At 54.2% G+C, this 24,812-nt stretch overlaps 3 protein-coding genes across 14 annotated transcripts in view; 1 reads left to right on the forward strand and 2 right to left on the reverse strand.

The window, feature by feature from the left end:
• Nucleotides 1-4,682, reverse strand: part of Mroh7 (maestro heat like repeat family member 7) — a 48,318-nt gene extending 43,636 nt beyond the window's left edge. For all 4 annotated transcript variants that reach the window (XM_021635280.2, XM_021635279.2, XM_021635278.2 and 1 more), the window contains exon 1: nt 4,493-4,682. In XM_021635280.2, the coding sequence (XP_021490955.1) occupies nt 4,493-4,499 (7 nt within the window). In that variant the 5' untranslated portion in view covers nt 4,500-4,682. The remainder of the gene's footprint in view (nt 1-4,492) is intronic.
• Fam151a (family with sequence similarity 151 member A) lies at nt 578-13,927 on the forward strand. The gene is made up of 8 exons (XM_021635288.2): nt 578-768; nt 2,400-2,546; nt 7,695-7,847; nt 8,966-9,125; nt 11,220-11,444; nt 11,769-11,908; nt 12,612-12,755; nt 13,174-13,927. Exons 1-8 carry the CDS (start codon nt 642-644, stop codon nt 13,845-13,847), a joined length of 1,770 nt encoding a protein of 589 aa, XP_021490963.1. The 5' UTR covers nt 578-641; the 3' UTR covers nt 13,848-13,927.
• The window catches only part of Acot11 (acyl-CoA thioesterase 11), a 53,362-nt gene continuing 38,820 nt past the window's right edge, over nt 10,271-24,812 (reverse strand). For all 9 annotated transcript variants that reach the window (XM_021635286.2, XM_021635287.2, XM_060366075.1 and 6 more), the window contains 9 exons: nt 24,157-24,276; nt 21,774-21,918; nt 20,796-20,851; nt 19,668-19,737; nt 19,459-19,542; nt 18,594-18,724; nt 15,493-15,624; nt 14,898-15,024; nt 10,271-14,125 (listed from right to left, as the gene is read on the reverse strand). In XM_021635286.2, the coding sequence (XP_021490961.1) occupies nt 13,970-14,125; nt 14,898-15,024; nt 15,493-15,624; nt 18,594-18,724; nt 19,459-19,542; nt 19,668-19,737; nt 20,796-20,851; nt 21,774-21,918; nt 24,157-24,276 (1,021 nt within the window). In that variant the 3' untranslated portion in view covers nt 10,271-13,969. The remainder of the gene's footprint in view (nt 14,126-14,897; nt 15,025-15,492; nt 15,625-18,593; nt 18,725-19,458; nt 19,543-19,667; nt 19,738-20,795; nt 20,852-21,773; nt 21,919-24,156; nt 24,277-24,812) is intronic.

Here is a 24,812-nt window from a genome sequence, read left to right on the forward strand (position 1 = left end):
AACTTAGCCCTGCCCAGGGAACGGAGTACAGAGGTGGCCTGCACTGGCACAGGTTCACATGCCAGGACTATCAGCTCCCATCCCAGCCCTGCCTATCAGCCATCATCTCAGATAAAAGGAAATTCACGTCCCCGGGGCAGAGCTAACCTGCTCTTGCTGCCAACCCTTGTGTGACCCAGGGGGTTCCCTGGAGCACAGCAGGAAGATCTAGATGGAGAGGAGTGAAGAGATGGGCTGCTTCCTTCCACACGGGGGTCAAACAAGGCCTGGAAGGACACTTTGGTTTGCTCCCGGCCACTAGGAACCCCAGGCCAGCTGGACTACCTCCTACTCCTGGGGTAGGAGGGGTCCTACCCCTCCTACAGCAGGGGTCTGGCTCTGTTCACTGCACCGCTGCTTCTGGCTGTGCTCGAAGGTCAGGTCGTTTCGTGGGGGGAGGGGGAAGGAAGGTGGCAGGATTTTCTGCTGAGTCTGATAAGATACAGCATGGGTGAGGAAAAGGAGATGAGGGCTGGCAGGAGGACAGGGTTTCTGAGCCCTCCCCACCGAGACTGTAGGAGTGGCCAGACCTGCGGGCTACATATTGCTGCAGATCTCAGGCGCAGGGATCGGGAAGGGGACGTGCTTCGGTGACGGTCAAAATGTCCTGCAAGAAGTGGTGCTCGAACCACCAGACCAAGTGGATCCTTGCTGGCAGCCTCACGGTGACACTGGTGTTGACCATTTCGATGGTTCTGGGCCTAACCCTGCGTAGCGGCACCCAACTAGGTAGGAACTGTTCCTTCCTGCACCCCACTCCCCCCCCAGCCCTTACCCCACCAAGCTCTGTCCACGTCCCCAGCTCTCTGCCGCTCTGTGATACCTCAGTCCTACCAAGTCTTCCTCCCTAGCAGAAGGTGCCATCGACTTGGCCCTGATCTCAGCCAAGACCCTTCCTGCTGTGCTTTTGGAGGGACCTTCCCTCTCAGAGACCTTGTGAGGCCCTCAGGGCAGCCTTCTCACTCTTCCTACAGTCTCCCCTTGATAAACACCCCCCTCAAGCCACTGCCCCAAACCTATGCCTGTCCTTATTCCGAGGCTCTGCTTGCCCCTCCCTTCCCCTCCGTAAGCACTGTCCTCAGAACCTCAGGGCGTGTCCTAGACTCTTGCAGGGATGCTGTCTCCAGTGGGCTCTTGCCAGCCACTGCTCTTTACAGCCAGCTGGCTCTTTTCTGAACAATGCCCCTAGCCCCACGCCCTGCGCGGACCCAACTTCTCCACCTGGAGACAAGTTTCCCCTCCTCCATGAGGACAGGCAACGGCCATCCCTCTGTAGAAACATCCTTTCCCATGGCTAAGCCTTCACTGTGCCGTCCAGAACCATCTATATGCTCCTCTCCCGTCGAGCGTAGACCCATCCCCCCAAGTACCCCCTACATGCCCACTTCTCTTTGGCTCTCCCTTTCCTGGTGATCCAAGGCCAACAAGAGTGTGTGCGGCCCGAGGAAGACATACAGTTCCCTGTCTTTATGCGGGTTTTTGTCTTTTACGTTTATTTTGTCATCGTTGCCATGTGTCCTCACCACTACCACTACCTCTCTCTGCCTCTCTCTCTCTGTCTGTATGACAAAGGACAGTTTGTAGGAGACAGTTCCTCCTTCTCCCGTGTGGGCTTCAGTGTTTTAACTCAGGTCATCAGGCTTGGAGGAAGAGCCCTTACCTCCTGAGCCATCTTCACAGTGCTTGCTAATCTGATCTTTGAGACAAGCACTGGTGTATCCCAGACTGGTCCCCAGATCACTATGTAGCCAAAAGACAACCTTGAACTTTGTTTCTTTTTCAAGGCAGGGCTTCTCTGGGCAGCCTTGGCTGTCCTAGAACTTACTCTGTAGACCAGGCTGGCCTCAAACTCACAGAGACTACCTGCCTCTGCCTCCTGAGTGCTGGGATAAAAGGTGTGGGCCAGCACAGCCTGGCAACCTTGAATTTCTGATTGTCCTGTCTCACCCACCTTAATGATGGAATGCCAGGTATGTGCCACTACAGCCAGATTATGTGGTGGCTACATGTTAAGCCCACACATTAAGCCTCACACCCTAGGCAAGCAAGCGCTCCACCAACTGAGCCACGCCTCCAGACCCTATTATGTTTATTTGAAAAAAAGATTTTTACTCTATGGCCCAACTGACCTGGAACTTACTATGTAATCCTGGCTGGGCTCAAACTGGTGCCAATCCTCAGGCTTCGGCCTCACAACTGCTGGGATCAGAGCGACCAGGCTAGGCTCACGCTCTATTACCACGCTAGGGGCTGTGGGTCTGTCTATGGACTAAATGCTAGATTCAGAGTTGTAGAATTATGGCGACCCGTGCCGGGCTGAGCAAGCGATGACGATGACAACCCCTTGGCATTGGTTCCAGGCTGTGAGCAAGATGCGTTTTGCCGTCTGGATGCCGACATGCTGGAATACATGCTGAGCACAGGCCAAATCAGCCACCGCGACGGCCTGCTGGTCACCTGGTACCACGCAGCCAACAGCAAGAAAGAGATGGAGGCTGCCCTGAGCAGTAAGTCTAGCCATCCTGCTCGGGGTCAGGGGTTCAGGGGCCAGATGATGCTGTTGTCATGGGGAACTCTGTGGTGGTCATTTTCATATGCCTACCACAGTTTCCCTGAGGGGACAGGGCTGAGGGCATAAGGCCAGTCAGGTTGAACAGTCAGTGAGCACTGAGCCCTGTATCCAGGTGCTAATTCCAGCTCACCAATATACTGTACTCTCTCCACCAAACCTCCCCCAGCCTGTCAGGGGCTGGTGGTCCCTGCCAAGGAGGCCTTTGACCTCCAGAAGTTGATAGACAGTGTTTCTGAAACAGGCTATGGATACCTGAGCAGCTCCTGAGAGTCTGCCTGTAAAACCATCATGGCACCCTATCATTGACAGGCACACACTCCCCTCACACTGCATGGAGGTCCCCTGGAAGCCCATGCATCCTGCTTGTGGGTGTCACTCACGGGAGCAAAACCGAAGCTCAGAGAAATTAGGCGTCCTAGCTCCTGCTATCAGAGAGAGCCCAGGCCAACATGGATCAGCCCCACCCCCACCCCAAAGTCCGTGATCTGAGTTCCTGGATTAGGTCGGTGGGGAAACATCCTCTTTGGGAGCTGTTGAGAAGCTGTGGAGGTCTGGGGGCTGATCCCTGGCTTGAGTGTGCTTCCGAAAGCACAGGTTTCAGTACCGTGGACGTGGCCTGAGGTCTTCGGAGTGGTGCTGCTGTTTAGGGCCTCTCTGGGAGAACCACCATTCAAGGAGAACCTCCTGCTGACCTATAATCCCAGACCCCAGGAAGCTGGGGCGGGAGGATCGCTAGTTCCAGGTTGGCCTGGGCTACATTGTCAGAAAGCACTGGGAGAGGGAGACAAAGAGAGACCTGGTTCCAGGTGAGCATCCTGGAGTCTCATGTAGGGTCACACTTAGGTGGGAAGCAGAGGAGCCTGGCCATCAGGCTATGGCTTTTGCTCTGGCAGGTCACTGTACAGTGGGCCTGACGTGTGGCCTGACATGTGGCCTGGGATGAGCTCACTGACTGAGGGTCTAAATGGCCAGCAGAAAGAGGCCAGGCCAGGCCGGGAGAGACCCAGGAGAGACCCACTACATCTTCAGCTGTGTTTTCTGACAGCGGGGCCTTGGTGACCGGGAGTGAAGGAGAAAGAAAATAGCAAGCTTTAACCTCAACCACGGCTCTCAAGCTCGCTCAGGAGGCGCTGGGTGACACAGGAATGAGAAAGCGTCTCTGGTCTGAAACAACAGCGCTAACACTGCACCCCTGTTTCCTGTACAGCCCCCTCTTCCTTCTCTAGGAAAGAGCACAGACAGCACATTCTGCTGGCTAAAGATGAATGTTTTAACTAGGAGCCTGCATATTTTAGCTTGTGGAGAACCTGTGGGAAACCTGCTTAGCTCTGGGGGGGGGAAGGGGGGAGAATCTCCTTTAGGGTAGGGATGAGAAGACCACCCTGGGATGGATGGTCGGATATTTCTGACCAGGCCTGGGCCTGTTTAAGCAGTACCTAGAGGCTAGATCTACACACTAATCAAAGTTTTTCCTTTATCTCTGAGTGCTGAGAAGGGTGAGGGCGCCCCCCCCACACACACACACAAAAACACCTTAACAGGAGAAAGCCCTCTGGCCTGACAAGTGAACCAGGTCAGAGAGAAGTGGGAGATAAGGCCTGAGGGGATGCCAAAAGGACCTGCCACCTAGCTTCACCCAGGGCAGCCTAGCACAATGGAGAGTCCCCAGAGTTTCCACCATGCCAGGAAGCCAGGTCCCCAGCCAGGGGTGGGTGCTGCAGCAGGGAACACAAAAGCAGAGAGGCCTAGTTTTCTTGCTAGCAGGCCTCTGGGGAAGGCCTCTGGGAGCTGGCAGAGCGAGCGAGGATGGACTGGACCGCATGTCCAGGACAGCAGGCCTGGAGGCTGCCCAAAAGGTTCAAATTTTACCTTGGCACTTACCAGCCATGGTTCGGTCCAGGCGTGGTGGGGACACCTGTAATCTCAGCTGGGGCGGTCGGGGAAGATGAGTAAGACTTCAGGGTCATCCCGGGCTATATGGTGAGTTCCAGACCAGCTTGGGCTACAAGAGACCCTGGGGGGTAAGAGGGAGGGATGGCAGCAGTGATTCCTGGGCGTGCTTGATCACAAACAAGGTCATTCTTAGTAATTGTTGAGATAGCAGAAATACACCAGATGGCCCTGGGTTACTCTAGGTAAGCGTAAATAATAATTAACACTTGGTGAACGCCTAACCTGGGAGACGTTACTATTTAATTCTCACAAACGGGGAAACAAGGCCAGAGAGCTCAGGGAATCTGGCCTGTGTCACACAGCAGAGTCGGCACCCTCAGCCACTATGCTCACCTGACTCAGTGGTGGGGGAGAGGGGGGCTCGGCAGCTGCATGCTCCCTTCCCTCTGGAGAGTGCCTTCCTGAGGACCCAAGATCCTCCTCATTTACCCCAAGCAGGTCAGCCCCCAGGTCCAGCCTCCAACTCGCAGAGCTCTGCCTCCCAAATGCTGGGATTACAGGCGGACACACACACACCACCACCACCATCACCCAGTTTAGTATTGAACTCTTAACCCTGCCTCCAGGTTCCCAGTGCTGGGATTACTGCTGTGTGCTACCACAACTAGCTGTGGTATTCAGGTACCCTTCTCGAGCATAGATTCTCTGTCCCAAACCTCACCCACTGTATGCCCAAGCAGGCAAAATTTAACAAAGAAATGTATAGAGGCTTGAGAGATGTCTCAGGCTAAGACCACTCGTGCTCTTGCAGAGGAGACTTGGGGTTGGTTCCCGACACCCACAAGGTGGGACATAATTGTATATTACTCCCGTTCCAGGGGATCCAATGCCCTCCGGCCTCTGGGGGCACCAGGCACACACATGACACATATGCATACATGCAGGCAAAACTCAAACACATAAATAAAAATAGATTTAAAATACCTTAAAAAAAAAATTTGTGAGGCCAGATGTCATTGTGGCCCACGCCTTTAAATCCCAACATTCAGGAGGCAGAGGCAGGTGAATCTCTGTGAGTTCGAGGCCAGCCTGGTCTACAGCGAGTCCAGGATAGCCAGGGCTACACAGAGAAACCCTGTTTTGGGGAGAACAACTTTGTGTTTGAGTCACAAAAATAAAGTTCATTTCATATCATTCATCTGGGTTGGCAATGGGTTCTGAGGTCGCTGATGGCGTTCTGAGGCCTGGGACCTTGTCTCCTCTCACCGATGAGGACAAGAGTTCCAACTTCAAAACACAGATATAGCATAGGATGATGCAAAACTCCCACTCCTGTGATCCTGGCCCTGGAAGGCTGAGGTGGGAGATTCAAATTCCAGGCCATCTGGGCCACAAAACAGAGTCGATGTTGGGCATGCTGGACACACCTATAAGCCCAGAACTTGGGAAGTAGAGGCAGGGGACTGCTTGTGAGTTTGAGGCCAGCCTGGACTAAACAGTGTGTCCCAGGCTACCCTGGGCAATAGTGTAAGACTGTCCCAAAAGACAGACGAGCAAAACAAGGGCCAGCAACAGCGTATATCTGACTTCATCCAGCACCTGAATTTTAAAGAAACCTAATAAGATGCTCAGGCATGAGAGCTGGAGAGAAGGTTCGGTGCTGAAAAGCATCTGCTGCTTTCACAGGGGTCCTGGGTCCTGGGTTCACAGTTCCCAGCACCCACATGGCAGCACACAACTGTCTGATTCCAGTTCCAGGGGATCTGATGCTCTTTGGTGTCTTCCGCCGGCACCGGGTACATAGGTGGTTCATGCACATACATGTAGAAGTCACTTAAACACATAAAATGTTTTTAAAATTCTTAGAACCGAGGTGAGCTGTCTTACTTCCCTGGGCTTAGGCGGTGATTGATCTTGAGTTTGTCGTTGTTTATTTTTTTAGGCAGGATCTCAGTATTTTGCCCAGGCTAACCTTGAACTTACTGTGTGCCCAGACTGGCCTCAAACTTACAGCAAGGTCTGCCTCGTCGCCAATGCTGGGATCGCAGGTGTAACAGCACACCAGCATTGCCTTTCCTTTGCTCACTCTCATCATCCCCTAGTCAGCACCTCCGGTGTTGGCCATCTCCACCATCAGGGAGGAAAGACTCAGGACAGCTGTGTCCCCTTAGGAAGAGATGGTTCCAGCCAAGGCCCCTAGGATGGAAGAGTGGCCTAACTGGGGAGTGCCCAAGAGAGGAGAATCTTAGCCCTTCCCCAAACCTGTAGATCAAAACCTACAATCTGACAGGTGCATGTTGGTGTTTGTACACATTAAAGTTGGTGCCAAAGGTCTGAGCTCCATTTAGACTGAAAACTCAAGGGCTCTCCTGAATTAACTGCATGATGTTAGCAAATGAAAATAACACCTTAGTTGCTAGTGAGGACACAGCCAGAAGGGTGGTCCTGCCATGCTGGACAGAAGTTGACAATAGAAGCTTTCAGGTGGTCCTGTGTGCACCTGAGTCAAATTCTATTCAGATGGATAATCAATAATATAACCATGTAATACATAATAAAATATAATAATAAGATCTAAAATATAGTATAAATATAATAAAAAGTAATCAATAATCAGAGAAGGTCAGGTCTGATAGTGTACACCTTTAATCCCAGCACTCAGGAGGCAGAGGCTGGCAGATCTCTGTGAATTTGAGGCCAGCCTGGTCTACATAACAAGAACTCCAGACCAGCCAAATATTTATTTTATTTTATTTTTTTAATGAGGCCTGGAGACATGGCTCAGAGGTTAAGAGGACTGGCTGTTCTTCCAGAGGTCCTGAGTTCAATTCCCAGCACCCACATGATGGCTCCCAACCATCTATAGTGGGATCTGGTGCCCTCTTCTGGCCTGCAGGTGTACATGCAGTCAGAACACTGTATACATAATAAATATTATAAGTCTTTAAAAAAATTTAAAAGGTACTGAGTGAGAGGCCTACATCTCAGCAAGTGAAGGCACTGTCACCAAGCCTGAAGACTTGAGTGTGACCCCCAAGACCCATACGGCTCACTCCTGCTCACTCATGCCAGTACTCTTCTGTCTAGCTATGACACATAAGCTGTGGTGCCGTGAGCAGACACACGGTAAGATAAATAATAAATAAATGTTCTCTTAGAGCACTGATTGAGTTCTGCCTCTTAAAAATAGGCAACGTCATGGTCTTGGAAGCAGATGTCACTGTGGAAGGCTTCAACACAGCCAATGAGACCGGGGTGCCCATTATGGCCCACCCTCCAGCCGTCCACAGTGACAACACCCTGCAGCAGTGGCTGGAAGCTGTGCTGGCCTCCTCTCAGAAGGGTAAGCCATCCCTCTCCCAGCCCCAGGCTCCCCAGACCTCTGCCCTTAAGTAGGGACCCTTCTAGGACGAGGTGAATCCAGGACCACCCTGAGCTGCTCGCTCCCCAGATTTCCATCACGCAGGCTCAGGAGGAGCTAAGCAAGGTGGACAAGGGGAAGTGCAACCCACATGTTCTCTCCGGAGCCCACAGGTGAGGCAGGGACCTGAAAGTGCAGAGTACGGCCAGAGAGACGGCTCAGAGGTTAAGAGCACTAGCTGTTCCTGAGTTCAATTCCCGGCAACCACATAGTGGCTCATAACCATCTATAATGAGATCTGGTGCCCTCTTCTAGCGTGCAGGTAGAATACTGTATAAATAACAAATAAATGGAAGGGAGGGAGAAAAAGAGGGATGGAGAGAGAGAATAAGAGAGAGAGAGAGAGAAAGAAAGCAGAGTAACCTGCAAAGGGCCAATCAGGGTCAAGGTGACCCTCATTGGCAGAGCCGGTCAATGTGTTCAGAGGCGAATCCTCTCCCCTCCAACTCCAGTTTCCATTCTGGATCTAAGCCTCACTCAGACACCACTTCCTCCCTCCTCCTCATCCACCCAGCAGCGGCCCCTGCTGACTGTAATCCAGTCACAGCCACGTCATTTCTCCCACAGACAGCCTCCCCTAACTGCCACCTGCACCTTCGACTTCCGCTTCCGCCCTCCATGGCTCCCCTTGTCCTGCTTGGCTTTCGACCCGTCTAACGCAGAAGTCTCATCTCTCATCTCCACAGATAAGATGGGCATTCCTCCATACTCCTCAATCTCTCTGCCCAGACGTCCCTTCCTGGAGGCCTAGTGTTCCTCCCAGGCTGTTTGTGGTCCAGGGCCTCAGAGGCTGCCCTGACCAGAAGCTGAAGCCCTTCTTTATGTTCGGGTCTCTCTGCAGCAGCCTAGGCCTTCAGCTGGCTTCTGCCCACCTGGGATGAAGAAGGGAGTCCTTCTCCGCTTTGGCTCTCCCTGCCTCAAAGCACTCCACCACACCTGCTCCATCTTCCCACCCTCTCCAAGACCCTCCCCACCCTCCCCAGCTCTTCCCACCCAGCAAGCCGACTTCCAGTTCTCCAGCCTTTGCCCCTTTCCTGCAGGCATCAAACTGGACTTCAAAAGCCTCAAGGCTGTAGGCCCCTCCCTGGACCTCCTTCGGCAGCTGACTGAGGCCGGCAGGATCCGGAGACCCGTGTGGATCAATGCTGACATCCTGAGGGGTCCCAATGTGCCCATCTCAGTTGAGATCAATGCTACACAGTGAGTGTTCACCCTCCGGCCAGCTGTGTCCAGCCTGTGAGTCTGTCAGCACTGAGCATGAAAGGGGACCACAGGGAAACCTTTATTGCACTTGCCATCCCCACTGTGAGACCTCATCTCTGAACCTTTTGGTTTGTTTTGTGTGTGTTTACGCCTGTGTGCCGCAGTGATCGTGTGGAAGTCAGAGATCGGCTTCCGGGAGTTGGTTTTGTCTTTTCCCCACACAGGTCCTAGGGTGTGAGCTCAGGTCATCTGTCTTGGTGGTAAGCACCTTCACCTGCTGAGCCACCCACCAGCCACCTCTGAGCATACGCATGACCTCTTCCCTCTGGCCTCAGATGCCTGCCCCCTTGATGAGTGTGTGTTTAATGATTCGTTATATGTGCATTGGCGGTTTTGCCTGTATGTGTGTCTGTGAGGGTGTTGGATCCCTGAAAGTGGAGTGACAGAGAGCTGCCATGTGGGTGCTGAGAATTGAACCTGGGTCCTCCTAACCACTGAGTGGCCTCTCCAGCCCCATCCCTTCACGTGTTTTTAAGACACAGTCTATGTAGTTCTATGTATATCCATTATATAGATCAGGCTGGCCTCATACTTGCGGGATCCTCTTGCCTTTGTCTCCTACTTCCAGGTTTACAGTTATGGGCCACTATACCTTGGGGTTTTTTGTTTTTTTTGTTTTTGGTGGTGGTGGTAGTGGTGGTTTTTGTTTTGTGGGGGAGAGGATGAGACAAGTTCTCATGTAGCCCTGAACAGCCTTGAGTTCCCGATCCTACTGTTTCCATCTCTGCTATACCTGGTGTGCACCGGCATGCTCAGTTTTCCTTTTATTGAGTCTTTCCCCGGTCCCTGCCACCTCCAGGACTGTTCCTAGCACCCCAGATTCCTGAGGAGCCTCCCCTGGGCCCCTCAGGCCTGAATCAGTTGGACTGTCCCTGTTGACATACTTGTTTCCCTCCCCCAGTCCACTGTGACCACATTCCGTCTGTCTTCCCCAGTGACACGCACAGGTCTTGGCCTGCTAGAAAGCTAGAAAGAGGCGGCTCTCTCCCCGGATCTCCAGCAAGCCCAGGCCCCCAGCGGGCAAGGGGTAGTTTTCTCCCCATTTTGCAGATGTGAAAATTCGCAATGACAGAAACGTGCTGTTGAGCGTTCGCTGTGCCCCAGGCACGGTTTCAAGCGTTTTATTTGCAGAAAACAGCTGAACACTTCAGAAATGAGGTAGCAACTAGTCAGATCCTCCGTGAGTATAGACACTATCTTTGAAAGGTTAAGTGGCCTGTCTAAGTCTACAAAGTGACAGAGCAAATGTTCCCACCGGCCTTTCCCTCCCCGACCTTTGTGCTTTGTAGTCGCCTCTCCCTCCATCTGCCCAGCCAACACTCAACTATGATTCTCAAAATGAGATCTATTTGAAGAAAAGAAAAATTTTTGAAAAAAAAAAAAAAATGTAGGCTAAGGCCCAAGACAAATAAGGCTTCTGTCCTCGGGGTACTGATTTATACATCTGGGACTGGGCGGTGGATGACATCACTTTCCTATTAAAATTCGCATCAGAACAAAATCCAAATAATTCTTTTTGTTTTTTTTTTTTTTTTGCTTCAAGACAGTTTCATGTAGCCTAGGCTAGCCCTGTGCTTGCTCTGTGGCTGGGGGTGAAGGAAGTCCTGATCCTCCTGCCTCCCACCTCCCAAGTGCTGAGATTACAGACGTGTGCCACCATGCCCTGCTCATAGGAAAACAATAGGACATCCGACCCTGTGGTCCGCACATCCCATAAGCCTCACTCACGCCCCTCCGTCTACACGGGTATGTGTAAAAGGCCCTGCCCTGGCAGGTGGTCACTCTCTTGGAGAATCCAAGGCTGAGATGACCAGTAGACTCAGAGTAGGGTCTTGGACCCAGACCTCCCTGACAGCACAGGGTAGTAGCATCGGCATGAGCGTGTGTAAACCATTGCTGTCCTTGAGGGCTCTGTGGCCAGCCTCCAAGGCCCCAGAATCAACACGCCTGGCTGTTCCCCATCCCTGGCAATAAGAGCCTACAAGAAGAGGCCCGAGGGGTCTCAAAGATGGATCTCTCTGTTCTCGGCAGGTTCCTGGCACTTGTCCAGGAGAAGTATCCAGAGGTCACCATTTCTCCAGGCTTCACCACTCTTTACGTGCCTCAGTTGCCAAACAGCACGTACACCCAAGCCATGGTGGAAAGGATGCAGGAGCTGGTGGCCGCCCTGCCACAGAGGGTCACCTTCCCAGCGCGTGCTTTCATGACACGGGCGGCTTGGCCCCACTTCAGCTGGCTTCTGAGCCAATCTGAGAGGTGAAGCCCCCTCTACTGGTTCCAAACCCACCCCGGGAGCTGCCCCAAGATGAACACGGCAGGAGGGGTCCTAACAACCGCCTTGTCCCGGCCCCGCTAGCCTAACAGTGCCCTACAATGCTCTGCCTCTGGCAGACATCCCAAGGGCACACATGTCCCCTGAACTCCTGCTTCCCATCATCCCCCGGTGCTCAAGAGGAGAGGCTGCTAGGAAGCTGGAGGACAGATGTTCTGCTCCTAGGCTGAGCTGCCATTCAGTTCCAAGCATGGGAGTTGGGTCTTTCCGGGCCTGGGGAAGGTGCTGAGTCAGCTCTCTGGTCTCAGGTACAGCCTGACACTGTGGCAGGGTGCCTCAGACCCAGTGTCGGTGGAAGATCTCCTCTTCATCCGAGACAACAGTGCCGCTCACCAAATCTACTACGACCTCTTTGAGCCTGTCTTGTCGCAGTTCAAGCAGCTGGCCTGTAAGGATGGGGCCCGGGATGGGGAGGGGCACCCGTGTTCTGCTCAGGGCAGCCTTGGATGGGCACAGGAGCAGAGAAGGGGAGGCCTGGAAGGGGGAACCTCTGGGCGGAACAGAAGACAGGACCATTCTGAGGATTTGTCTTCTGCCCCGGCGATATCATGCTAGCCAATCTTTGCCTGTCCACAGAGCTGGAGTCTGGCTGATAGAGAGGGAAAATGGAGGACCAAAACTCCAACGAATTTTGTAGAAGCACAGTTTGGTCAGAACCTAGCCAATTCACGCCCCTCCCCACTTCCACAGCCCCACTCATGGTTGATGGTACTCATGTCTCGGAGCACAGCCCTCTTCTGGACCCACGAGGTCATGAGCCAGATGCCACTATGCAAACCCCTTGTTCCCTCGGCTCTGAGTCTAGGAGCAACTACACTTCAGCCAACCCAAGGGGTCACATCAGATTCCACCCCTAAGAGAGGGAGCCGTGTCTCGGAAGGGGAAGAGACAAGCTTTGGGGGCCACCAGCTCGAACTCCATTTGGTTCTGGCCCAGTAAACTCTGCTGAATGTCAACCGTGAGACAATGACTTGGAACCTACCCAAGGGGGAACTGACAGCGACAAGGCTCAGGCTGCAGCAGAGCCAGAGCGCGTGCGAGGCCGTTTGTGGGGAGTGGTCCCGTCACCTTGGCAATTTTGGGTCCCACAGTGAACACCACCCGGAAGCGAACCTACTACACAGGTGGCAGCCTGATCCCTCTTCTCCAGCAGCCCAGGGGTGATGGTCTGGAGGTAGAGTGGCTGGTTCCAGAAGTGAACGGCAGAGGGGGAACGGCAGCCATTACTGTCCCTGGTGAGTGTGCCCGCAGCCCTAAGGCTCCCGGCTAACCCACAGGCCTGTCGCTTGCTTGGGTAGGTGACTTGGTTCTCTGTTACCATGGCAACCTAATAAGCCACACACTAGCTACAAAGTGGGAGGGATGATGCCAAGAGCGGGAACTCCTGGTCTTAGACCAGCGGCCCTGAGTCCTCAACCACAGTGCAGCTAGAGAGGTGGGTGGTGACCCAGCTCTGAGTCACCAGGAAGGCCGAGAACTGAGTCAGCGACTTGTGGTGGCTGCGTGACTTGGAGCCTGGGATGGGACTGGCAGATTCAAGAGCGGCTGGCACCAGTTTCTCCTCGTGTGTCCCCATGACCTCTGCTGCCCCTTTAGCGAGGGACACTGACATCCCATGATGACAGGAACGCCAAACACCGTTGCCTCTTCCAGACAGAGAAGGCATGATCCTGCTGGATGTTGGCCTCCAGGAACCTGAAGCTGGGACCCCTGTGCCCATCCTGCACTCGTCGGGTGGTCCTGTTCTGACCCTGGAGTCATGTCTGCTGCAGCTGGGCGTCCACAACAGGCGCTGGGGCATCCATGTGAACATAATGGAACCCGCAGCTCTCCGGCCATCCCTGGCCACGCTGGCACACCTCTCCACCCTTGGCCATCTGCCCTGGCCTGTGTGGGTGGGAGCCACAATTTCACATGGTAGTTTTGTGGTCCCTGGCCACGTGGCCGGCAGAGAGCTGCTCACAGCTGTGGCTGAAGTTTTCCCCCATGTGACTCTGGCACCGGGCTGGCCTGAAGAGGTGCTGGGCAGTGGCTATCAGGAGCAGATGGTCACAGATATGCTGGAGCTGTGTCAGGGTCTCCGGCAACCTGTGTCTTTCCAGCTGCAGGCCAGGCTACCGGGCCGGAGCACAGCCACATCTGTGGCCAGGCTGCTGGCAGCCTCCCCTCGAGCCACTGTCACGATGTACCACAGCACTGCTGGGGACAGCTATGCGGATGTGTGGGCTGGACTGTGGGCGGCCAGGGCCGTGGACAGGACACGAGTCTATTACAGGATACCCCAGGAGCACCGGGAGCACTTGCTGGCAGATGTGAGCAGGAACTGACCACTCCGTGGGACCGGACCACCTAACGTGGAAGGCTTCCCTGGGGAGTCACGGGGAATAAACGTCTCTGCTTTGCTCCACGCACTGTGTAAGACCTGGGGCGGGGCGGGGTGGGGTCACACCTAGAGGGTCTGGAGGCTGGGGGCCAGGTCATTCCGGTTGTCCAACAGGAAACTCTCACAAGACTTGAAAGTGTTGTAGAACTCTGAGGACAGGCCAGCCACATTGGTGGTCACGTAGTTGAGAAAGCCAGGGGTGGCCTGGTTGTAGTAAGAGACCTGCAGGGCAGGAAGCCAAGTTCAAGGAGGCATGATGGGGAGAGCCTCTGGGCAGGAGGCAGGTGAGGAGGCAGCCTTGCTTGCCTTCTGGGGCTTGACGATCCATTAGAACACTGTCAAAAGGAGGCAGGCCTCCTTTGACAGGCTCCCCAGGCTACTTCAACCCTGACAGCCCTCTCACTGTCTCCTCCCTGCTAGCCAGGCAGTCCCAGAGGACAGGGATTGAGTCTCCAAAGCCTATAACCGAATCAGCTTTCTATCAAGGTGCTGGGGTCACAGAAATGTGGGAGACACCACCTTGGACTATGTCCTTTGCATAGGTCCTCAGCAATGCTGGCCAAGTTGGCCCCTGGGCAAGGCTTGGAGCCAATCTAGGGCTGCGAGGAAAACAGCAAGCCTGGGGTTTGGGGTTGGGGGGGCTCAGTGCCACAGCATTCCCACCCCCACCTTTTCAATTAACACTGACTATGCAGCTGCTCGGCTTTAGAGGCCCTCCGAGCCCCATAAAGCCCTCCCAGACAAGAAGGGGGGACATGGTAAGTAAACAATGAGACAGGATTTTAGATCAGAGCCAGGTTTTCTGTAGTCTGTGTACGGAGTGTTTTCCAGGCCCCTGCAGCAGCCGCTCACAGACTACACAAAACCTTAATGATGTTTCTGATGCTAAAGCCGGGAAAGCCAGGAGGTCACGGAGGGCTCAGGTCTGAAAGGGTCCCAGCACAGAGTTCAAGTCACCCATAGGTGGAAGGGGAGAGGGGACACCAGGCCTCACCTTGGTCAACTGGTCCCCTTCACGCCACAGACAGAAGCCGGAACAGAGGGTCTCCCCACGCTGATATTCCAGCGTCTCATGGTGCGTGGGCAGCGTGACTGACCTCAGTGCAATGACATAGGGGTCTCTGGAGGAGAGTCAGAGAGAGCTGTCAGAGCTCAGCCACAGGAGGAGGCGGAGACCCTGCCCTGTAACTCAGAGCCTGATGCCTTGCTCAGGGTCATCTGTGTTAACAGCATCAGGTTCAGGCTCCGTGTGTCCCCACGGTCCTGTGTAATGGGGTTTTCAGTCTCCAGAAAAGGAGATGCAGTCTATCCTGGCTGCACATTACTCTCACAGACTTCCAGACATCAGAGGCCGAGGGATGGCGGTGTGAGAGGTACCTTGCATCTGTGGTCTTGGGTGCGGCAGCCTCAGCCGCAAATGCCACAAACAGCCTTGCTTTCATGAGCAGTCACAGTGAAACCCCACTGGCAGCCTAGAAAGAGCTGATGGGTTCTGAGTCCAACCACCAGTGGGCAGCAGAGCTCTGACTCCACATTGCTGCTCTTCCCAAGAGAGGGAGGCCGCAACCCCTCAGAAAGCAGGCACTCACCCGTTGTCACAGGGCTTGCGCCTAGAAGCCAGGATCACAAAGTCTTGGGGCTTGGCGTTGGCACTCAGGGCAGGGCTGATGACATGGTAGATGGCATCGTCCTCATCTACCTGCTGCACTAGCTCCACGCTCCTGTCGGGAGGCTGAAGTCAGGACCCCGAGCCACAGCGACCCTCTGAGGGAGAACAGCCCTGCCGGGCCCCTGAAGGTCACAGCCTCTGAGCAGCCCTGAAGCATGCTCCTCAGCTCGGCACGGCCCAGCAGAGCCAGAGGAAGGGTGGAAGCCCTCCAGGGTGCGAGAGCACACACACACACACACACACACACACACACACACACACACACCAGACACAAAGTCAAGCAGCCCAGAGCAGATACACAGGCACAACCTCATGTAAGCATACACAGAGGCACACGGACTAGTACCGAAGCAAACACACGTGTGCAAACTGATAGTATCAATGGTCAACGAGACAGAATCTCAAATCCCTGAGGAGACGGACGTATAGGCGTGTCTGGAGGAGATTATCTTGATGCTATTAATTGCTATGGGAGGACCCCTCTCAGCTGTGGGCAGCATGGCTCCCCGGGCAGGGATCCTGGGCTTGATAAAGTGGAGAGCACTTTAGCAAGTGAGCAACTGAGTGCCGGCACACAGTTATCCCCCTCTGCCCTGTCATTGCGGCTGCGGTAAGCATGGCCTCAAGCTTCTCCTGCCCTGACTCTCCCACCACAGTGGACCGTCCCTTGACCAGGGAGCCAGGATAAATAACTTTCTCTCTCAAGTTGCTTCTGTCAGGGTCTCTTATCATAGCAGCAGGAAAAGCAACGGGGACACACAGAGACAGGGGACCACACACGAAAGCTACCTACAGGCCTGTGCTCACACATGGACACACATGTACAGGCACACAGACGACACCGTGAACACACAGACCTGTCTGCAGGTGCACACGCCCCGGGTATCCGTGCAAGGATTCGGTAGTTGCACACACCGACCAGCGAGTCTCCGGTGTGTGCCGGGAGCCATACACCTGGGATCCCATCAGCCTCCCTCCACGGCGGCCCTGTGCTGTGGGCAGTCTCAGCATCCTCGCTGAACAGAGGGGCTGAGGCTGGGAGATAACCCACTCTGGGCCGCAGAGCTCACGAGGAAACAGGGCTTGGGTGTTTAGCCTGGCTGGTGGCGAAGGCGTACCACAAGCCCAGGCACACTCGTGCTTTGGTCCAAGCATACAGTCATAGGCTGACGCTGGTGCCCACAGACACACAAGGACAGTCACGTGAGGACACAGGACCACACCTTCCCTTCCCCCTCCTCCCCTCTGCTGTGCACAGCAGCTCTCCTGTGCACAGCAGGCTGGCTGGGCCAGGCTAGGGGAGTGCGCTAGGATCCCTTTACCCTGGGGTCGCTCACCCTCAGTGATCTGGTCCATACCAGCCCATCTTTTCCAGCAACTCTGCCCAGCCACCACCCACCACCAATCACCTCTCAGCCTTCTAGGATACATCACCAGTAGGTCCAGGTCACCCACACACAGAATTTTAAAACAACAGTTTATTATCCTCTCTCTCCCGTTTCTTCTTGCCACCCACTTGAGCTCTTGCTCTGTATGTGTGTGTTTGACTGCGTGCATGTGTGTGCGCAAGCGTGAACACAATATTCACATAATGGTGCATCGCGGACAGCCACAGCTTCGGGCACTGGTCATTGCTATTTGCCTCTGCGTGAGCCAGGCTAACTGGAGTCTCCTGTCTCTGTCCCCCATCTTGCAGAAGGACCACTGGGATCGCAGACATGAACTACACACCCAGCTTTACGTGGCTTCCGGGGGTTGGGTTCAAGTTCAAGTTCCCGTGCTGTCTCCTGAGCAGTCTCCCCAGCACAGCACAGCCATGGCTGCAAAGAAAGCTACGGCAAGAGGCCGGGGTGTGAACGGCAATAAGCGCTCTGCCTAGGGCAGACTTCGGAGGAAGAAACCAGCTACTCTCCAGACTCCTGGGAAGTCGGCTGCTGACGAGCAGCTCACTGAGCTCCCAAGGCCATCCGGCCTCCCACGGAAGCTCTTGCGATACAGGCCCTGCTGAGCCACAGCACTGGCAAACGGAAGATGGCTCCAGGGATGCTGAGCAAACACCGCTTTAAACATTAACTTTCCCAACCCCGCAAAGTTGGCTCAGTGGGTAAGGCTCTTTGCCATCAAGCCTGCAGAGTTCAATCCCTGGGACCCACAAGTTGTCTTCTGACACACACACACACACACACACACACACACACACACACAGGCATGGAATTTTAAATAACGTAGAGGTTGAGGGCTGGAGAGATGGCTCAGCTAGTTGAGAATACTAGCTGTTCTTCTAAAGGACCCAGGTTCAATTCCCAGCACCCACACGGCAGTTCACAACTCCAGTTCCAGGGCCTCTGACACCCTCACACAGACATACATGCAGGTAAAACACCAATGTATATAAAAAAATAATAAAAAATAAAATGTGGGGGCTGGGGAGACAGCTCGGTGGTTAAGAGCACTGGCTGTTCTTCTATGACCCACCGACCCCACAATACCCATCTTGTGATGGCTGGAGAGATAGCTTTTTGGTTAAGAGTACTGCCTGCTCTTCCCAAGAACCTGGGTTCAAGTCCCAGCATTTACAAGGTAGCTCAAAACCATCTGTAACTCCAGCCCCAGAGAATCTGACACTCTTTTCTGGCCTCCATGCGCACCAGACACACATGTGATACTTAAACACGCAGGCTTTTTGTGAGAGAGAGAAAAAAAAAAAAGACATAAAATAAATAATTTTTTTAAGAAGAGGCGCAATGGAGGCCCAGAAAAGAAATGACCTGACTCATGTCACATCATTTTTTAGAACAGATGCAGGCCTTAAACTCAGGCTTCCACATCCAATTCCAGGCTCAGTCCCTGCCCCAGAGCCTCGACACACCCATGGCTCTGTCTGCCACCTAACACAGAACTATACCCTATAGCCAGGCCCACTCCTGCTGAAGGCCAGGGAAGCAAAGCATCATGGGGGATGCTTAGCATCAGCAGGGAATCCTCCCCACCCCCACCTTTCGCCCAGCACTGGCGCCTCACCGGTAATGCTTGTCCCACTCTGGCCTCCTGCGCAGGTCCGAGAGCAGCTGAAAGACCTGGGCGGCGTCCACCTGCACCACCATCTCCAAGTGAATGGACAGGAACTCCTCTTCCAGGGTGTAGAGGCGGACCTGCACGGCACAGACCATGCTGCTGGAGGGCTGTCAACAGGGCTGCCTATGACTTGCTGTCTGACTGAAGAAGCAGCTGAATATCTCTGAGACTTAGTCACAACCCCGGGAAAACGGACCTCTGACAGGGCTCAGTGTGGACAGAGAGAAAGCACATCTCTAAGAAGTAGTAATCAGGTCTGGAGAGACGGCTCAGAGGTTAAGAGCACTGGCTGCTCTTCCAGAGGACCTGGGTTCGATTCCCAGCACCAGCATGGCAGCTTACAGATGTCTGTTAACTCCAATCCCATTCTGGCTTCCCTGGGCACGTTAGACATACATTTGGTGCACAGATAAAACACTTAAAAATAAATAATAATTAAAAAAAAGAAGAAGAAGCAGAAGCAGTAACTGAGGCCCCAGGTCTCCAGAGCTCGGCTTCATCCAACTCCCTAATGTGACAAGTAGGGTAACTTGACCAAAGGACAAACAAGAGAGGCACTGGCCCCTGTCTGACCCCTGTCGTGGCCTGCTGTGCATGGAGCCAAAGGAGAGTGAGGAGAAAAGGGCTGTGGGGGCTCCCAGGTAGGTAAAACGTGGCAGGCAGGATGAAAGGACCAAGGGCCCTTGGAGACAGTCATGATGGTAAAGCTGGTGGCTTCATGACTGCTGAGTTGCTTTGAAGATTCCCCCTTTTGATGCTCGCCGACAGCCAACCTCGGCCCCTCGTAAGGGAGAGGAAGTGTGCCACTTACCTCCCCGGTCTCCATCGACAGCACCCAGTTGTCCTTGGCCATCAGCGTCTTCAGAGAGGACACATTGTAATAGCTCAGGTACACCTGGAAAGAACACAGACGCTGCCTTCTCCTGCCCCAGGCGTCCCTGGGTGGAGGCTGTGTGACAGGGGGAAAGGAACTGAGTTTTGGGAAAAGGGTTCAATGGGCTCTGAGGCAAATGGCTTTACCTGGTTGCTAGGGTCCCAGGGGACAGATAGGGCCACTTCCGACTGCTTACAGGACACAACAAGGTACTTCCTGGAAGGGAAGAGGGCAGCCTGGGTCTCTCAGAGTCCACTGTGCTGGGCAGATGGACATCACTGCTGGCTACTTCATGCCAGGCCAGTGCCAAGGCAAGTGGGCGCTGGCACTCTGCCTGGCAGGGCGACTGGGTACACTGACACCCAGGAAAGAGCAGCTGCGAACACACAGGTTCAGCTAGCACTCCAGTTCACAGGGGACCGGCAAGGAGAAAAACAACAAACTCCCGTGCCTCAGTGTTCTCTGCGGAATGGAATCCACGCCATCTCTCCCTCTGAGGGGCTTTGCAAGGGGCGCGGTGCTGAGCGTGTGACACATGTCCCGGAAGTGTGGGCTTTCCCCATTAATAACCGGGTGAGCCCGGATGCATCCACAGCACGCTACAGTCTATAGGGTGCTTTACAGCAGACTCAGATGTGCCAGGTCACGTCTTGAGCCACTGGGTCTGTGCCATAGACCCTTCCGGGTTTTGTTTTAGTTGATTTGTTTTGGTTGAGACGGGTCTCTCTGTATAGCCCAGGTTGTCCTTGAACTTGTGGCAATCCTCTACCTCATCATCCCGGGTACTGGGATTTGACCCTTTCATCAAACAGGCCAAACAAACAGGTCTCGGAGTCAATGGGATAAAAAAAATAAAAGATAAAAAAACCCACAAGATTTACGATCACCCAGACCAAGCCAGGACCAAAGGCAGATCTGAGGGGAAAAGATCTACCCCTCTGTCCTCAGCGCCCCTGTGTCTAGAAAGGCCTCAAGATGCTGTGTGGCAACACAGAAACAAGAGTCTGCACATGCAAAGTGCCAGCCCACAAGACAGAGGCAGGAGAGCTCCCAAGAGTCCAAGAGCGGCCTGAGCTAACTCAGTGGGTTCCAGCCCGGCCTGGGCTACAGGGCTACAGCATAAGATCCCATCTCAAAACAAAAATGTAAAAGGGGGTGGGGAAGACAACCCAGCACTGAGCCCGGGAGTGTCCCTGAAGAAGCTTGAAGGTCCTGGGGCCCGAGGATGGAGCCCTGAAGCACGTGCCCCCCCACCACTGCCCAGCCCCACTCGCCTGTCCAGGCGGATCTTCCTCCTGGCACTGGCCTCTCGGTAGCGCCGTTCACCCTCCTAGAAAGGACGCAGGGACAGGTTTGTGGTGCAGGTGGGCTGACCAGCTGGCCCAGAGCTCTGCCATCCCTGTCCCCTGGGGCCAGAGGGCACTGCCACAGTCCCAGAGGGAGGTTTAGATTGTGCAGAGCAGCAGGTGTCAAAACACCCTTACTGAGAAAGCGCCAGGGCGCCTCAAGCTGTAGGCACGGAGCCTTGGGGGACGGTAACGAGATGGTGAAAGGACCTCACGGTGGAACTCAGGGCCACATTCACTGGGCCCTCAACGGGAAGTCGAGGGCCCTGCTTGAGACCACCGGCTTTCTGTCACGTGATCCTGGGCCTAGGACCTGCGATTCCCAGTGCACACACCAGGAAACTGAGGTGGAGAGGGATTATGGGAGTATGGGGTGGAGCCAGGGTGAGAAGTCAGAAGCCCAGCTCCAGAGCCAACCTCTTTGCCACCCCTCTTCAACCTCACCCAGACTCAAAACCACAAAGACAGCAACCGGCCCCAGCCAGCCAGGAGGGTGTCCTCACAGGCACAGAGCCCAGTCATCGTGTGCCCTTGCCCCTGTCCCCAGAATGCTGACCGTCACCACTTCTGCAAGGCTTTGCAGGCGGCTGCTTCCCCACAGCCACAGCTCAGAAGGCGGAAGTTGCAGACATACCAATTACACAGATAAGGACCAAAACCCTCAGAGATATTAAGTGTGAGAACGTGGCAGGGGCAGGGCCCTCCCAGCCCACGGCTCCCAAACCAGGGGTCTCTGTAATCCTTATGGGCTGTTCGGGTCCATGAACCGCCAACATCAGCCAGACCCCACGGTATGTTCCAGTTCTGGCAGGCAGAGCAGGACACTCAGATTTGGTTGTCTCCTCCCCCCACAAAGAGCCAGGGATGGGGCTGTTCCCGAGTGGCTGCTGGGGATAAAGCACTCACTCCAGGCTGGGGACGAATCCAGGGCAGCTTCTGAGGCTGATCATCTTTGTCCAGGACCACAAAGGTCATGAAGGCGCTGTTGATGTGCCGGCGCTGCTTCTCTGCCTCCTGGCGGTAAGCTTCCACGCACACCCCCACCTCCATACTAAGGCCAAACGAAAGAGACGGTCAAGTCCCACGGCCCTTCCTCAAGCCATGCCCGTCCACAGCACACACACGGAAGTACGCACACAGGCGGGCAGGCTCGCAGAGCGTGCGCACGCTCTCCTGCGCTTCTTCCAGCAGCCAGGACCAAACACGCTGTTCTCGTCAGTAATCTTACAGAGCACCCATCGTGTGTGACCCAGGGGTGGGTGAACCTGCCCAGCCAGGCTTCCGCATAACAGCCCCGGGAGTCAACCAAGCAAGAAAGCAAAGACACCCAGAAGTCATCAAAGGGCCGGTGAGATGGCTCAAGCAGTAAAGTCCCAGCTGCCAAGTCCCACGACCTGAATTTGATCCCAGGGATCTACATAGTACAAGCAGAAAGCTGGTTCCCACAGCCTGTCCTCTGACTTCCACGTGAGCATGCTCACGCATACTCCCCACCCCCGAAACACACACACACATACACACACACACACACACACACACACGCACGCACCACATACACAATAAACATATATAAATGTAATTTTTAAAAATTAAGTCATTGGAAATTCCAAAGGAGCTACACATGCTGGTGTGTGCTAGTAATCACAGCACTAGGTATGTGGAGGCAGGAGGATTGACATGAGTTAGAGGCCAACCTTAGTAACAGCATAAAACTCTATCTCAAAATTCATAATAAAAAAAAATAATAATAGGGGCTGAGGAGATAGCTCAACCCATAAAGTACAAGCACAAGGACCAGAGTTCAAGCCCCAGAACCACCTAAAAGCCAAGTGTGGTGACACGTGCTTACAGTCCCAGCCTTGGGGATGGGAAGAAAGGAGCATCTGTGGGACTTGCTAGCATCCCGTATAACCATGGCAAGCCCCAGGCCAAGGAGAAAACTCTCTCAAAATAAGGTGAGTGGGGCCTGAGGACTGGTTAGTCTCCAGCTTCCAAGCCCAGCCACACATACGTGAACGCCTGTGCAAACACACAAACACGCACATGTATACACATAGATCTTGTTTTGTGTTTTTGAGACAGGGTCTCACTATGTAGCCCTGGCTGTCCTGGAACTCTCTATGCAGACCAGGCTGGCCCTGCACTCTCAGAGACGCCGCTGCCTCTGCCTCCCAAGTGCTGGGACTAAAAGGGTGCACCGCTCCTGCCAGGCACATATACAGTTTTTAAAAGTAGAAAACATAATAGGAGATAGAAAAGGTGCCAAGGATATGGTAGAGCATTTATCCAACACGGATGGGCAAAGCCAGTGCCGTAACTAGTGCTGCAAAAAGTAAGTAAAAAAAATAAACCCACAGGGCTTCTGATATAGAGAAGACACAGAAGACGGACAGTCTCACTAGGAACTGCTCATTACATGAAGATTCCCAGGCACGGCCTCAGCTATGCTCCTAACAGCTCCTCGAGGAAAATGTATTATCCCTATCACCTATAAACAGTAGCCACCAACACTCCTTCCACAGGAAGTCCTACAGCTATAAGATGTGGGCCTTAGACCCGGAAACCAAGACCTAAAGCAGGGAATGGACTGCCAAGTCTCAGAACGGGCCAGGAGACAAGCTGTGGGATCCTGAGACACGGCGGAGAGTGGGCTGACGGAACTGCAAATAGCAGCAGCCATGGCAAGAAGCTCTGCACAGTAGGCCCTGGCCCTCACTGGGCATTCTCTCTAGCTTTCTCCCAGAGAAAGAACAACTTGCTCAAAGTCACAAAGACTGTGAGAAGCGGAGCCAGACTCGAACCCAGGCTGCCCGGCTCTGGATCAAAGCTCATCTTTAATGAGCATACTGAGTTCTCAGAAATAGTCAGCTGTGGTGAGAACAGACATGAGAACTCAATCCAAGGTGAGATTTTTAGAATACCTGTCTTAGGACATGGGTCGGAAAGGACCTGAGAATCATGAGCAAGAGGAGGCCCTGTTGCCTGTGCAAGCCTAGAGCTCAGTCCTCCAGCCGAGCAGGAGAGAGACGGGGCATACAAGCACAGCGATGTTCCCAGTGGAACACAGCAGGCACAGCACCGACGGAAAACCCAAAGAAGACCCCAACCCCACCACTGGACAACAGTGGGAGCCGTAGAACATTCCGGAAGAGGGAACGCCAGCTAAACTTGGGCCGTGTGGTCAGCACAGTGATTCAGACCTCACCTGCCGGGGGAAGGTTTGGCAGGTCTGCATCAGCAAGAACCCTCAACCCTCGGCTGCCCAGCCCCACCCACCCCGACCCCTCACCTGTGCTTGAAGGCGTTATTCACGATGGCCTTGAGCACCAGACGGTCCCCCACCTGTGATGGGCCTCGGAAATGGAACATCTCGATGGCCTTGAGTGTAGGGTGGGCGTGACACAGCCGGCTGGGGAGACAGGAGAAATGGCTGGTACTGCATCAGGGTACTTGGGCCAGATTTCTCCAGTACCTAGCCCATCCTGGGTCACAGGAATGGTCCTCTGCTCAGCCCTGGGATGATTCTTCTTAGTGTACAGCACTAAAGCTGTTTCCAGCTTAGCATGCTGAAGCTGGAAAGGAGCTGAATTCGAGGCCAGAAGAAAGCAGGTGTAGCATATGATCGGAAGCAAACCCCTCCTCCCCTTGGCATTTTCGCCTCAGTGTCCATGACCCCTGATACCTCGAGGCTCACCCCTCCCTAAAAGTTTCTTGTCACTGGAGGCCCCAATGAGATGCTCCTCCACCATGAAGCTTTCCCTGACCATCCAGGCCCTGGACCTTCTCAAGTCTCCTCCCACTCACAGCCCAGGCTTCTCAAATGGTATTGCTTGGACTCTGTCTCCATTGTAACCTCAGGGGAGAGGAGGCCTGAGCTGGGCTCTGAGAATGAAGACTGGACTAGTGGAGGAAGGCGGGTTGTGAGGGCTGAGAAAAGAGAAAGGA

This window comes from Meriones unguiculatus, chromosome 12, assembly GCF_030254825.1.
Source record: "Meriones unguiculatus strain TT.TT164.6M chromosome 12, Bangor_MerUng_6.1, whole genome shotgun sequence".
Taxonomy (NCBI): Eukaryota; Metazoa; Chordata; class Mammalia; order Rodentia; family Muridae; genus Meriones; species Meriones unguiculatus.

Coding starts and splice junctions, on each gene's coding strand:
- Fam151a (XM_021635288.2), top strand. CDS start 642: ATGTCCTGCAAGAAGTGGTGCTCGAACCACCAGACCAAGTGGATCCTT. Junction 7,848..8,965: donor GCTGGCCTCCTCTCAGAAGG/GTAAGCCATCCC, acceptor CCTTTCCTGCAG/GCATCAAACTGGACTTCAAA. Junction 11,909..12,611: donor GCAGTTCAAGCAGCTGGCCT/GTAAGGATGGGG, acceptor TGGGTCCCACAG/TGAACACCACCCGGAAGCGA.